The 12,205-nt window shown below is 57.0% G+C and overlaps 2 protein-coding genes across 2 annotated transcripts; one reads left to right on the top strand and one right to left on the bottom strand.

The window, feature by feature from the left end:
- The first annotated feature begins 301 nt into the window (after nt 1-301).
- On the top strand, nt 302-2,459 carry LOC100548722 (delta-type opioid receptor). The gene is made up of 2 exons (XM_019622790.2): nt 302-858; nt 1,455-2,459. Exons 1-2 carry the CDS (start codon nt 519-521, stop codon nt 1,988-1,990), a joined length of 876 nt encoding a protein of 291 aa, XP_019478335.1. The 5' UTR covers nt 302-518; the 3' UTR covers nt 1,991-2,459.
- A 5,182-nt stretch (nt 2,460-7,641) lies between these two features.
- On the bottom strand, nt 7,642-12,001 carry RCC1 (regulator of chromosome condensation 1). Its single transcript, XM_003212507.4, has 9 exons — nt 11,718-12,001; nt 11,455-11,642; nt 11,032-11,211; nt 10,841-10,937; nt 10,164-10,286; nt 9,791-9,937; nt 9,376-9,495; nt 8,792-8,944; nt 7,642-8,239 (listed from the first exon to the last, which is right to left on the bottom strand). The coding sequence occupies exons 1-9, from the start codon at nt 11,785-11,787 to the stop codon at nt 8,064-8,066; spliced, it is 1,254 nt and encodes a 417-aa protein (XP_003212555.1). The 5' UTR covers nt 11,788-12,001; the 3' UTR covers nt 7,642-8,063.
- Between the last annotated feature and the right edge of the window lie 204 nt (nt 12,002-12,205).

Raw genomic sequence — 12,205 nt, forward strand, 5'->3', positions numbered from 1 at the left:
GAGGTAAAGGACATTGTGCAACTGATTCGGGGAAATGGAGTAAATTGATTTAATTGGAAAAGAGACTTATTTGAAAAGCTCTTCGGAGTTGCTTTGATCTCCAAGTAGAGGCAGGCAGATGATTGAGCGTTTTTTCCCTGGCCAGGCGTGTGGGAGAGGCTCCTTTGGCTTCACCCAACGCAGCAGCAAGTCCCCAGCCCTTCCCCAGATGGACACATAGAATCCTTACAGGTGGAAAAGACCACTAAGATCATCCAGTCCAATCTCAACCCATCCCACCGTGCCCACTCATAGAATCATGGAGTCATTCAGGTTGGAAAAGACCTCCAAAAAAGATCTCCACCTCCAACCCCAACCCAACCCCACCACCATCCACCTCAGTGCCCCTCGTTGCCTCAATTTGCTCAGCAATTCTCTCCACCCCACTCAAATTCAATAGGAAACCAAACCAGAAGGATTTCTGGTTCCCTGAGCACCCGCCAGCCCCCACCTCTGCCCTCCCCTTCAGGTACACCAAGATGAAGACAGCCACCAACATCTACATCTTCAACCTGGCGCTGGCCGACGCGTTGGCCACCAGCACGCTGCCCTTCCAGAGCGCCAAGTACCTGATGGAGACCTGGCCTTTTGGGGAGCTGCTCTGCAAGCTCGTGCTCTCCATCGACTACTACAACATGTTCACCAGCATCTTCACCCTCACCATGATGAGTGTGGACCGTTACGTGGCTGTGTGTCACCCGGTCAAGGCGCTGGATTTCCGCACACCGGCCAAGGCCAAGGTCATCAACGTCTGCATCTGGGTGCTCTCCTCTGTCATTGGGGTGCCCATCATGGTCATGGCAGTCACCAAGTCAAAAGGCAAGTGGGCTTTTGAGGGAAGGTCCCATCTGTGCTTCCTGGGATGACCCTACTGAGCCACTCGGTCCGGTCCGTGTTTGTGCTCCGTGGTGGTCATCCCTCCATCATGACCGTGGTGGAAAACCAGCATGGTGCTGTTTTCCATTTTGGTTGCAGAGGTAGGAAACAGTCCCAGGTGTTCAATGCTGGGGTGCAGATCAGGTGCCAGTGCCCAGTGCTTGGGGTATAATGGGTATACTGGCTATATAGTGAAATCCCCTGTGAGTCTGCAGCTCCCGTTTGGTGGTTGCTGGGAGAAATCTGGGCATCCTGCGGAAGCAATCAGTTTCAATGGAAGGTGACACGGGGATGTGCCCACCGCAGGGGCTGGGATGCTGCAAAAGGCTCTGCAGGGAACGATCCCCACTTTGGTGGCACCTCCTGCATCCCACAGACACCCCACAAAGCTCCGGGGGAATCTGCAATGAGATGGCACGCGGGCATGCATCTCCTGGTGGTTTTAGTACGGATGGAGATGCTCTGCCATCATGGAGCAGAAGCATTCAGTTCCCAGCAGACACTCCATCTGCTCTCCCTTGTTTTAATCCCTCTTCCAGCAGATGGAACAGTGCTGTGCACGCTGCAGTTCCCCGACCCTCCCATCTACTGGGACACGGTGACCAAGATCTGCGTCTTCATCTTCGCCTTCATGGTGCCCATCCTGGTCATCACCATCTGCTATGGGCTGATGATCCTGCGCCTGAAGAGCGTCCGTCTGCTCTCAGGCTCCAAGGAGAAGGACCGCAACCTGCGGCGCATCACCCGCATGGTGCTGGTGGTGGTGGCAGCCTTCATCATCTGCTGGACTCCCATCCACATCTTCGTCATCGTCTGGACGCTGGTGGACATCGACAAGAAGAACCCCTACGTGGTGGCCAGCCTGCACTTCTGCATCGCTCTGGGTTACACCAACAGCAGCCTCAACCCCGTCCTCTATGCTTTCCTGGATGAAAACTTCAAGAGGTGTTTCCGTGAGTTCTGCCTGCCTTTCCGAGCTCGTGTGGAGCAGAACAGCTTCTCCAGAGCTCGGAACACCACGCGGGAGCGCGTCTCCACCTGCGTCCCATCGGACGGCCGCGGCCAGCCGGCATGACTAGGCGTGGGTGAGCAGCGGGGTGCTGGGGATGAGCCACGCTCAGAGGTCACCCAGGAGACCACCACAGAGCTTTAGCCCTGCTGGGACTGAATGCAGACAGACTGCAGAGAGTTTTCTTTTTGGTGGGGCTCATTGAGCCATAAGGGGACGCCCATCGCGCGCGTAGGGTTTGGGCTGTCTTTCTGCCTATGGAAAACCCACCGGTGAGCAGTGGTTTACTGGAGGCCTCCAAGCCTACTCTGGCCCCAAAGAGGACTTTCGAGTTGATACTCTTGCTGTGTTATTGGGATCTCACTGGCAACCCTGCCCACGGGTGCAAAGCTGGCAATGCTGGCGCAGCATCCCCAACCCGGCCCCACAGCCACGCTGCATTCCTGCATCCCACAGGGCAGCTCCCATCATCCGTCTGCTGCCAGAGACAGCCAGCCCGAGGAAGATCTCATTACAGAGCAATTGGTGGGGACTTGAGGAGTTTCTCGCAGCGCTAACACGATTAGGACGGCGCATCCATCCCTCGTCCTCTCCAGCACTGACAATTTATGCACTCGCAGCCACGCGAGGCAGAGCCCAGCCCAGGGTTGGGGTTTTGTGCTCAGCCCAGCCCAGGGTTGGGGTTTTGAGCTCAGCACCACATGGATGGAGCCCCGTTCTCCAGCAGCACCTCGATGGGAGCGCATCCTGCAGCAGCCATCAGCCCTGGGGCTCTGCACTGCATTACCGCAGCTAAACAGGGACAGATGCATCCCTGGTGCCGCTGACCTTCCGTCCCCTCCACCTCCTGCAGCAGCTCTGTGCCCATGAGGTCACACAGCCCACGGAGGATGGGGCTCAGAAGGAGCACTAATGGCTTTTATTGGACAAATTGATGGTGCTGGAGGAAGCAGGCGGGCGTGCGGGTGCACCTGGGGCGCGTGGGCTGGAAGGAGAGGCTGCCTCCTGGCTCTGCTTTTTTTCCAGTTGCATCAATTGAGCCTAATGAAGGTCATTACCTCTCCACAACAGCCTTACCTTGCCGCAGAGCTGCTGGGGATTGCAGCCTGCCCCTTTGCAAGGCAGAACTGACGAGGCAACAGAGACCAAATTCTTCTTCAAAGGGCCAAATGGAGCAAAATTTTGGATCTCAAATCAAGGACCACTGGGGCAACCTCGCAATTTGTCTGCAGTGCATCCTTCCCACCTGAGCGACGCCTCAGCACTGCAATGCTTCGTCTGCTTGTGCCTCCCTCTGGGCTGAGCGTCAGCCCCATGTGGGGTTTGGGGTGTCCTAAAGGGTCAGGATGTGCCTGTATGATTGGGCTGTCCCCGTAGGGTTGGGGCATCCTGCAGGGTTGGGATGTCCTTGTAGGGTTGGGTTGTCCAAGTAGGGTTGGGATGTCTCTGTAGGATTGGGCTGTCTCTGTAGGGTTAGAATGTCCCTGCAGGGTTGGGATGTCCTACAGGATTGGGATGTCCTGCAGGTTTGGGGTATCTCTGTAGAACTGGGATGTCCTGTGTGGTTGGGACACTTTGCAGGCTTGTGATGTCCTGCAGGGTTGGGGTGTCCATGTAGGAGTGGGGTATCTCTGCAGGGTTAGAATGTCCTTGTAGGATTGGGGTGTCCTGTGGGATTGTATTGTCCCTGTAGGGTTGAAGTATCCCTGTAGAATTGGGATGTCTTGTTGGATTGGGATGTCCTGGTGTGGATGGGGTGTCCCTGAAGGATTGGGATGTCCCATAGGGTTGGGATGTCTCTGTAGGTTTGGGATGTCCTGTGGAGCTGGAGTGACATTAGACTATGGTGTCCCTGCAGGGTTAGAATGTCCATATAGGATTGTTGTGCTCCTGTAGGGTTGGGGTCTCCCTGCGTGGTTGGGATGTCCCGTATGATTGGGGTGTCCCAGTGTTGTTGAGGTGCCCTGAGACTCTGGGTACTGCAGAACAAGGGACAGGGGGGGAGGTGACCCCACCACCACAGCTCCATCCATGAGGCCACAGTGCTGAGGACCATTTCCCACCCCGCAGGGCCCCGCCGCTCTCTCAGCCTGCTGGAAAATGTGCTGCAGTGCTCTTAAAGTGGGTTAAAAGGCTCTTGGTCATTATTTTTTAAACTCACCCACGCTCCGGCAGAGCTGGAGCCCAAGGATGCAGGAGGAGAAAGAGAAAGCAGAGGAAAAACTTAACCCTGCTTCCACTCCAGTCAGGATGCTCACGGTGAGGGCACTCTGCACTTATACATACATATATATATGTACATGGCTCTATCTATAGGCAGACCCCACGTCCCCATCTCTGTCCCCTCTGCTGTGTCCCAGGGATGGCACTGCTGCCCCCAGCCCCCATCACTCGGTGACATTGCTGTACAGGAGCTGCACCTTCTGGGAAATAAAAGAGAGCCAAGAGCTTCCAGCGCTGCTTCCATTCCCCAGAGCTGAAAACGAGAGGGGATGCTTTGGGGGGGGGTGGGGAGGGTCTGTGCCCCCCCAGGGCTGCCGTATGGGGGATCTGAGCGCACAGTGGCACCGATGGGTCCCTCTGTGCTCATTATTGCAGCGGCACAGCACCCAGCCCCGGCCCGAGTAATCTAAATGCAAATGAGGATTTAGCGCAGAAGCGAATGGAAACGGGCGTCGGAGCCCGCACTTAATGAGACGTTGGGGTTTTTTCAAGCCTTTATCGCTTTCTGTCACCTCAGTGGGCTCAGAGATGGGGAGCAGCAGAAGCCGGCGGTCCCGGAGCGCTATGGGGGGGGTCGGGGGGGTACGGAGGTGTTGATGGAGGAGCAGAAGGATGCAGCGATGCCGCAGCACTGAACGGTGCTTCCCCACGTGCAGTTCCAGAGAACAGCATCATCTGCAACCTGAGGAGACGTTTGCTATTAGAACGCTTCCTTTTTTTTTTTTCTTTTTTTTTTCGCTGTTTTGTTAATTAATCCATTAAATAATGAGCCCTCATGTAGCACACTCGATTCCAACGTGTGTGATTGATGACGCGGCCGCTGGGTTCTTTGTCTGCAGCAATGCCATAATTGCATTATTACGCACATGGCCATGACTTCGCCGTGTGGATGCAGAGCTCTCCCACCCCCCACAGCAGCCCAGGATGCATTCCGGCTCTCAGAGACACTCCTGGCTTCACTTAGAAACCCAAATCGTCGTGAATAATGACTGAGGCTTTCCATTTTGTCTCCCTTTCTTTTCCCAGCTGCAAACCCTGCACAGCCCCTGTGCACGATGGCACAACACAGCCCTGGTGCACGATGGCACAGCCGTGTGCTGGATGCGATGGCTGCATTCTCCCCACCGATGCCACGCAGAGGGCTCAGGGAGGTGATGCTGGCTGTCCACCCTCCTCCAATGCTAAAAACCCACGGTGCAATGGATGCACGTTTCTGCCTCTGCTTTTGGGTGCAAGGCCCAGCCGTGCACCAAACCCAGACCCCACGTCCACTATAGGGATGGGGAAAGGCTCGTCCCCCCTCTATCCTACCCCAGTGCCCAAATTCCTCCTCCTTCATCCCCCCACACAGCGAAGCCACGTTAATGAGACGTTTCCCTTTCCTCAGTTATGCTGTTTTCCTTCACCCTCCCCATCCTTGGAGGCACATCCTTCCCCAAATCCCGCACGGCATCCCACTGAAGCGTCACTCCTGCTCCCAAGACAACGCGAGTTGATTCATCGCTGCTGATAAATTTAAGCTCTTTTGTTTGTGCCATTGTTCTCCCCATCCGTGTTTTCCTCTCTTTCCCAATAAAGCCCCCTCACTCTGATGAGCTGCAGGCTCCTCGCTGGCTGGGGGACGTTCCCTGCCAGGAACAGGATGGGAAATGCTGGGGTTTGTTCCCAAGTGACTGCAGCAGCTCTGGACTTGGGGACCATGTAGGGCAGTGGCAGCAGCCCAGTGCTGCATGTGCTGCAACTTGGCCCCAAACAGGGGCTTGGGATCCAAGATGCCGAGCTCAAGCTCTCACCTTTCATCCTCCCTAAGAACATTTGCCAACTTGTCAAGAGGACAGCACTTCACAGAGGCATTATCCTCTTTGGGAGGCATTCACACCACCAAGGAATGCATCAGGAATCCAAACCCAGGCTTATTGGTGACTTAACCCAACCCAACCCAACCCCATCCCAATCCCCAAACCAAATCCCATCTGACCCCATTCCATCCCAACCCCAACCTCCTCCCATCCCAACTCAAATTCCATTCAACCGCATCCCAATCCCACACCCAACCCAAATCCCATCTGATCCCATCCCAATTCCAACCCCAACCCATCCAGACTCCATCCCATCCCCACCCTAAATCCCATCCAAACCCACCCCCATCTCACTCCTAACCCATCCCCACCCTAAATCGCATCCAAACTCAATCCTAACCCCAACCTCATCCCATCGAACGCAAATCCCATTCAACCCCATCCAAATCCCAACCCCACACCAATCCCAATCTCTCCCCTAAATCTCATTCCATCCCATCCCAATCCTAACTCAAATCCCATCCAATCCCATCTGATCCCATCCCAATTCCAACTCCAACCCCTCCAGACTCCATCCCATCCCCACCCTAACTCCCATCCAAACTCAATCCCAACCCCAACCTCATCCCATCAAACCCAAATCCCATTCAATCTCATTTCAATCCCAACCCCAAACCCATCTCAATCTCCAACCTAAATCCCATGCCATCCCATCCTAATCCCAACTCAAATCCCATCTGACCTAATTCCAACCCCAACCCCATCAGACTGGAGCTGCCTCCTTGCACCCCCTGCTTCCATGCACCCTCCTTCCCAGCACAGCCCCGGAGGATCCCCACGTCTCCCTTGATTACATCCCTCCACATCTCTGAGCTATTAATAGGGGCAGCGAGGTGACGCAGGCAGACGCACATGGGAAGGAGCCACCCCAGCCCTGTGTCACAGCAGCGTTAGCAGGCGCAGAGAAGGGCTGCAAAGCACAAAGGGGGAGGGGGGAGCTGCTATTTTTGCTGGAAGGGGTATAAAAATACCAGTGCTGTTCCCCCACCAGGTCGTGCTGGGTGATGGAGGAGCACTGAATGGAGGGCGATGGTCCCCAGGAGCAGCTTTAGGTTGGGGTGAGAGCTGCTGGCTCAGCCTGGGCTGATGGTGACTTGCAGGGAATGGGCTCCTTGCTGGGCAACGAGGGATGATGCGTGGGTCCAGACACAAACCTGCTCTGTGGTGGTGGGATAGGAGGAGCAGAGCTTCGTGTTCAGCCCCTAATTGCACCTCCGAGCTCACCCTTCCCAGCCCAAAACGTGCAGAGCAAAGGGCCACGGGCAGCGAGCCCCCACAGCATCCCACCAAACTCCCACCCCCAGCTGGAACCTCATTAAGGAACCCGCTCCCTAACTAATTAACACCAAACAGACACCAGAGGTGCAACCCATCAGCTTCGACACTCAACTCCAGCCTCTACCAGGATCCATCCTGCCCGAGCTCCCAATGGTGTCAGGGACAGCGCGGGGTGAGCAGGACCCCATGGGGACCCTCCCCTCCTCACTGCCACCCCCAGTGCTCCCCCCACTGCTGCCATCCTGCGGCAGAATCCCACAGCAGCACACATGAACTGCATACAGCACCGAAGAGGCACAGTGTGAGATGGCACTGCCACCCGCAGCACCCCGTCCTGCTCAACACAGGGAAATCCAGCACTTATCAAAACTCAATTTATTCCAAACGTTGAGAGAGAGAGATTTTTTTTTTTTTCCTCCCCTCCCTCTCTTCCTCAATCAACCAAAATACTTTACATTTTCTTTAAAAAAATTCAGCGTTAGCCACTGTACAGCTCCCAGGCTTCTGAGCAGCCCCAAGCACACACAGCTTCCCTCCCCCTATTGCTATAACTTAATGTATAAAATCCATCCTCGCAGTGCCTCCCTTCCCAGTGCAGGTACCTGGAAGGCAACACGGAAACAGAAGACGGGGCACCTGAGAAGGCTCTGGGAGCCCTCTGCCTTCCCCCACTGTGGTTTGGGAGACAGCAGAGCTGGGAAGCAGCTGCCCAATGTGGGGCTGGTGGCAGGAGGAGACGCCCGTGGGCCCCGCGATCCCACTGCGCCCCAACGGAGTGATCAGCTCCGTGCCTTGTCCTTGACCAGCAGGACCGTGTGTTGGCCTCCGCTGGACACAGCCAGGACCAGGCGGTTCTCCAGCTGTTTCCCTGTCATCTCCACGGGGCTCCAGACATCCTCCTCTTCGCCGGTTCCCAGCTGGTGGTTGGTGCCCATTCCCCAGGCGAATGCCCGTCCTGCAAAGGAGGCGATGTGAAAAACAGCATCTGGAGCTGGGCAAAGGGGATAAGCAAAGGGTTCCAGAGGGGCAGGCAGGGGGGGAGAGGAGGGAGGAGGCATTTGGGCCTCCCACAGAGCAGCGTTTCATTGCGTGGACTGCCTTAAAGCCAGCACTTTGCCCCCAAGGAGCAATGCAAACGCACCAACGCGCTGCCTGTTCTCATGCCACAGCAAATCCTTCCTGCAGCTGGGGATGCTGCACACAGCCCACAAAGAGCTCCCACAGCAGCACGTCCACAGCTCAGTTGTCTGACCAGCCCCACTGGGTCAGCACGCTCTGACAAACCCCGCTGTCATGTGCCCACAAACACACGTGAGCAGCTGCTGCCCCTGGGCTGGGTGCTACCCGGAGGTGCAGCAACGTGGGGAATGGGCTGAGTCCCAGCCTAGTGTGTGATGGAGCTCTGGGAAGGGATGGCTGGGCAGAGCCCAGGGAGGGGTGGATGAAGGGTGGGAAGGGTACAGGGCAGCTCCTGAGCCCCCCATGGCAGGGAGGCCCCAGCACTCACCATCACTGCTGACAGCATAGCCGACCGATGCGCCGCATGCGACAGAAGAGATGCTGGGGAGGTCTGGGATGACAGTGGGCGTGCTCTTCTCTTCTGCCCCTTCCCCGAGGCCCAGCCGGCCGTACTCAGCCCTGCCCAGGCTGTAAGCTTTACCTAGGGCACAACAGAGAGCAGGAGAGGTGAAGTGAGGAGGGCAGAGACCACAGGAAGCTGGAGCCAAACCCTTCCTGCCCCAGGTCTGACCCTGGAGGAGCTGGGAGCATCACTCCTCCCCACCACATCCCTCAGCAAACCCTCGATCTGACCCTGGGCTCCGCAGTGGGATACAGGACTCTAGGAGGGGGGTTTCTGTCACCATCCCTGCTCTGTTTCAAATTTGAGCCACCTTTTCAACAAGAATACACTTCTGCAAAAGCCAAACAGCCCCTCCAACAGCTCACTCACAGACACAACCACCACACTGCCTCAAACACGAAGGTCTCGGCACGTTTCAGCATTTCATTCTCACCCCAACATCTCCCCAAAAGGATCGGGATCCCCAGGAGCCCCGCTCTGCTTGGCAGCCCCTTCAAGCTGGTGCTCACCCTCTGAGTCCACGCAGACGGTGTGGTGCTGCCCACCAGAGAACCCGACCCAGGACTTGGTGGAGTTCTTGAAGGATGTCAGGTTCTGTGGGGAGAAGCAGGGCTCGGTGCCCTGGGTCCCTGCAGGGCGAGATGCACAAAGCCCAGCACATCAGGCACCAGCACTGAGCCATCCTCACAGGGCCGACCCCACCGATGCAGCTCAGCCCAACCCAGCCCTGCTCCCCCAGTCCCAGTTATCAAATTTCTCTTCACATCCACCAGCTGAAGGGGCTGGGAACTAAACCCAGAGCCCCAAGTGCGATTTCCAGCTCCCACGTGTCCTGCAGTGGGCACTGGGTGTGCACGGTGGGCTCAGGGCATTTTGGAGCCCCAGCAAAGGCAGGAGACCCGCAGGGATGCAAACAAATCTCACCCAGCTGGTGGTAGTTGGAGAGGCCGAACCCATAGATGTGTCCTTCCCGTGTGATGGCAAAGGTGAAGTAAGCCCCACAGAAGGCATCCTGGAAACGCATCTTGCCTTTGCCTCTGACAGGGACACGCTGGGGGACCAGCAGGCGCTCTGGGCACAAGAAACAAGGCATCATATGAGAGCTTATGATTTACACCCTTTTCCTCTCCTCTCAGTAGCAAATCACTGAATTTAAGCAAGCGATTTACAAACAAGCCCTCGAGTAGCCAAGGGAGAGACAGAGTGCCTCTGCTCCTCAGCGAAGCTCTGCACAGAGCCCAGGGACGCAGCCTGCTCGCCACAGCCCCCAGTGTTTCTGAGCACCAAAGCCACTCACGCAGCCCCTTCCGTCCTCCTCTGTTGGAAAAGAGTGCTGGCACCCTGCCCAGCTGGCCCTGCTCGCCACAGCCACACGTGAACAGGTCGCCATCCACCGTCAGCATCACCAAATGGTCGTTCCCTGCAAAGAGACACGGGAGGTGAGCGCAGCAGTCACCCTCCAGATCCCACCAGGGGGACATCCCACCCTGACGTCCCATCTGTCCAAGCTTTCCACGATTCTGTGGCCTTTGGCAGCTTCAGGATCGCTTGACACACCTAAGATCTCTTCTTGGCAGAGGTTCCCCATGGGAAAGTTTCACTGCACGGTTCAGAGGCACAGGAGCCCCCCAACCTCACCTGGATCCTGGACAAACTCCCTGGCTTGCTCTGCTTGGCTTCCCCAGATCTAAAGAGGGCGAGCGCCCTGACCCTGTGGAGTGACAGGGCACGAACTGCAAAGCATCTTCAATCAACTGTTAAGTTAAACTGTAGAATATCTCTTAACTAACTGTAAAACATGTTAATATTTGACCCAATCTGAATTTAAACCACCACCAGGGCTAGAAGACACAACGAAGCCCATCCTTGCACCCAGCTCAGTGCAGCTAAAAGAGAAAATAGGAAAGGAACTCCCTGGACCTTCACCCTTTGCCCAAGGCTGAACAGCCTGCCCTGTGAGCGCCCCTTGCTGACCTGAGACAATTTTAACAACGGGTACATTGAGCTGAAGCAGCGCAGGAACGGTGCTCTTCTTCATGGGCTCCAGCAGCCCGATCACCCCGTTGTTGTCCTGGATGGAGAGATGGGTGCACAGAAATGAGTCACCGCCGCCGCCCAGCAACCGCCAGCAGAGCTTCCAGTGATTTTCCAAATAGCCAACGTACCCGGAAAGAGCCCCAGATGAAAACCCTGCCGTCATCCGTCAGCGCGGCCGTGTGGCTGTCCCCTGCAGAGACCTGCACCACCTTCTCCTGCAGCTCCACAGGTCCTGGGGTGCACTCCGACCCTTCCTCCGAGGTGTCGCGTCCCAGGGCGCCTTCGTCATTGCAGCCAAAGGTGTAGATCTGTAAAGAGAGAGCTGGATGGGACACAGAAGCTCCACAGGAGCTCCACACCCCCAAAATTCCGAGGTCCACGGCACCATCCAGGAGCCGGGGGGAGGGAGACCGCAGCCCCAGCCCCAGCCCCAGCCACACACGTGCAGAAGCGCGATTCAAACCCTGCTCCAGGACACAGCCGAGCTCCCTACGCTTGCAGGGCAGCTCAGCCCCCCGCCCAGCTCCCCACCGGCCCCCAAAGCGACTCACTTTGCCCGTCTCGCTGAGGCACACGGTGTGCATCCCTCCCGCCTCCACCTGCACCATCAGCTCCGGCAGCTGCACCAGGGCCGGCTTCTTCCTCTCCATCACGTCCTGCCCCAGGCCCAGCTGCCCGACGTCCCCCTGGCCCAACACGAGCACCAGGCCGGGCTGCGTGCGGTGCGACGGGTGGCTGACTGAGGGCAGAAAGGCAGATGGAGCCGGAGGGGGAAGCACAGGGAATTAGGAACCTGCCCGGGGAGTTCTCTTACTTTTAAGTTTCTTCCTTTCAGGAGACTGCTCCAACACGGGGCTTTTCTTGGCAGCACGTTTTCCGGACATGTTGGTTGGGATCTGAGCAATGAAAGCTGCTCTGTTCAGGCCTTGCCCAGCCGGCAGAGCGCTGCAGTGCTGCGGTGCAGCTGTCGGTTGGCCTTCCTGGAGACAATCCCTGCGTGTCCCCTCTGCTGCAGTCCGGATCTCACTGAAGGCACTGCCTTAGGACTCAGACACCGATCCGTCCTCCCGCTTTGAGAAAACACAGATCACTTTTTCACATTTTATCCCATCGCACTCGTGCAGAAATGAACCCCCTGCGCTCTTCGCACCACGGGAAGCTGCAGAGCCAGGCTGTGCCCCAAGCTTTGGGACTTTGAGTGCCCTGCCCAGGCTGCGCCCCCAGCACACAGCATCCCGCCCGGCCCCACTGCACGGCTCGGGAGGTGAACGACCCCCGGGGGCCCCGCGTCCCGTTCCCACC

This window comes from Meleagris gallopavo, chromosome 25 (genome assembly GCF_000146605.3).
Source record: "Meleagris gallopavo isolate NT-WF06-2002-E0010 breed Aviagen turkey brand Nicholas breeding stock chromosome 25, Turkey_5.1, whole genome shotgun sequence".
NCBI lineage: Eukaryota > Metazoa > Chordata > Aves > Galliformes > Phasianidae > Meleagris > Meleagris gallopavo.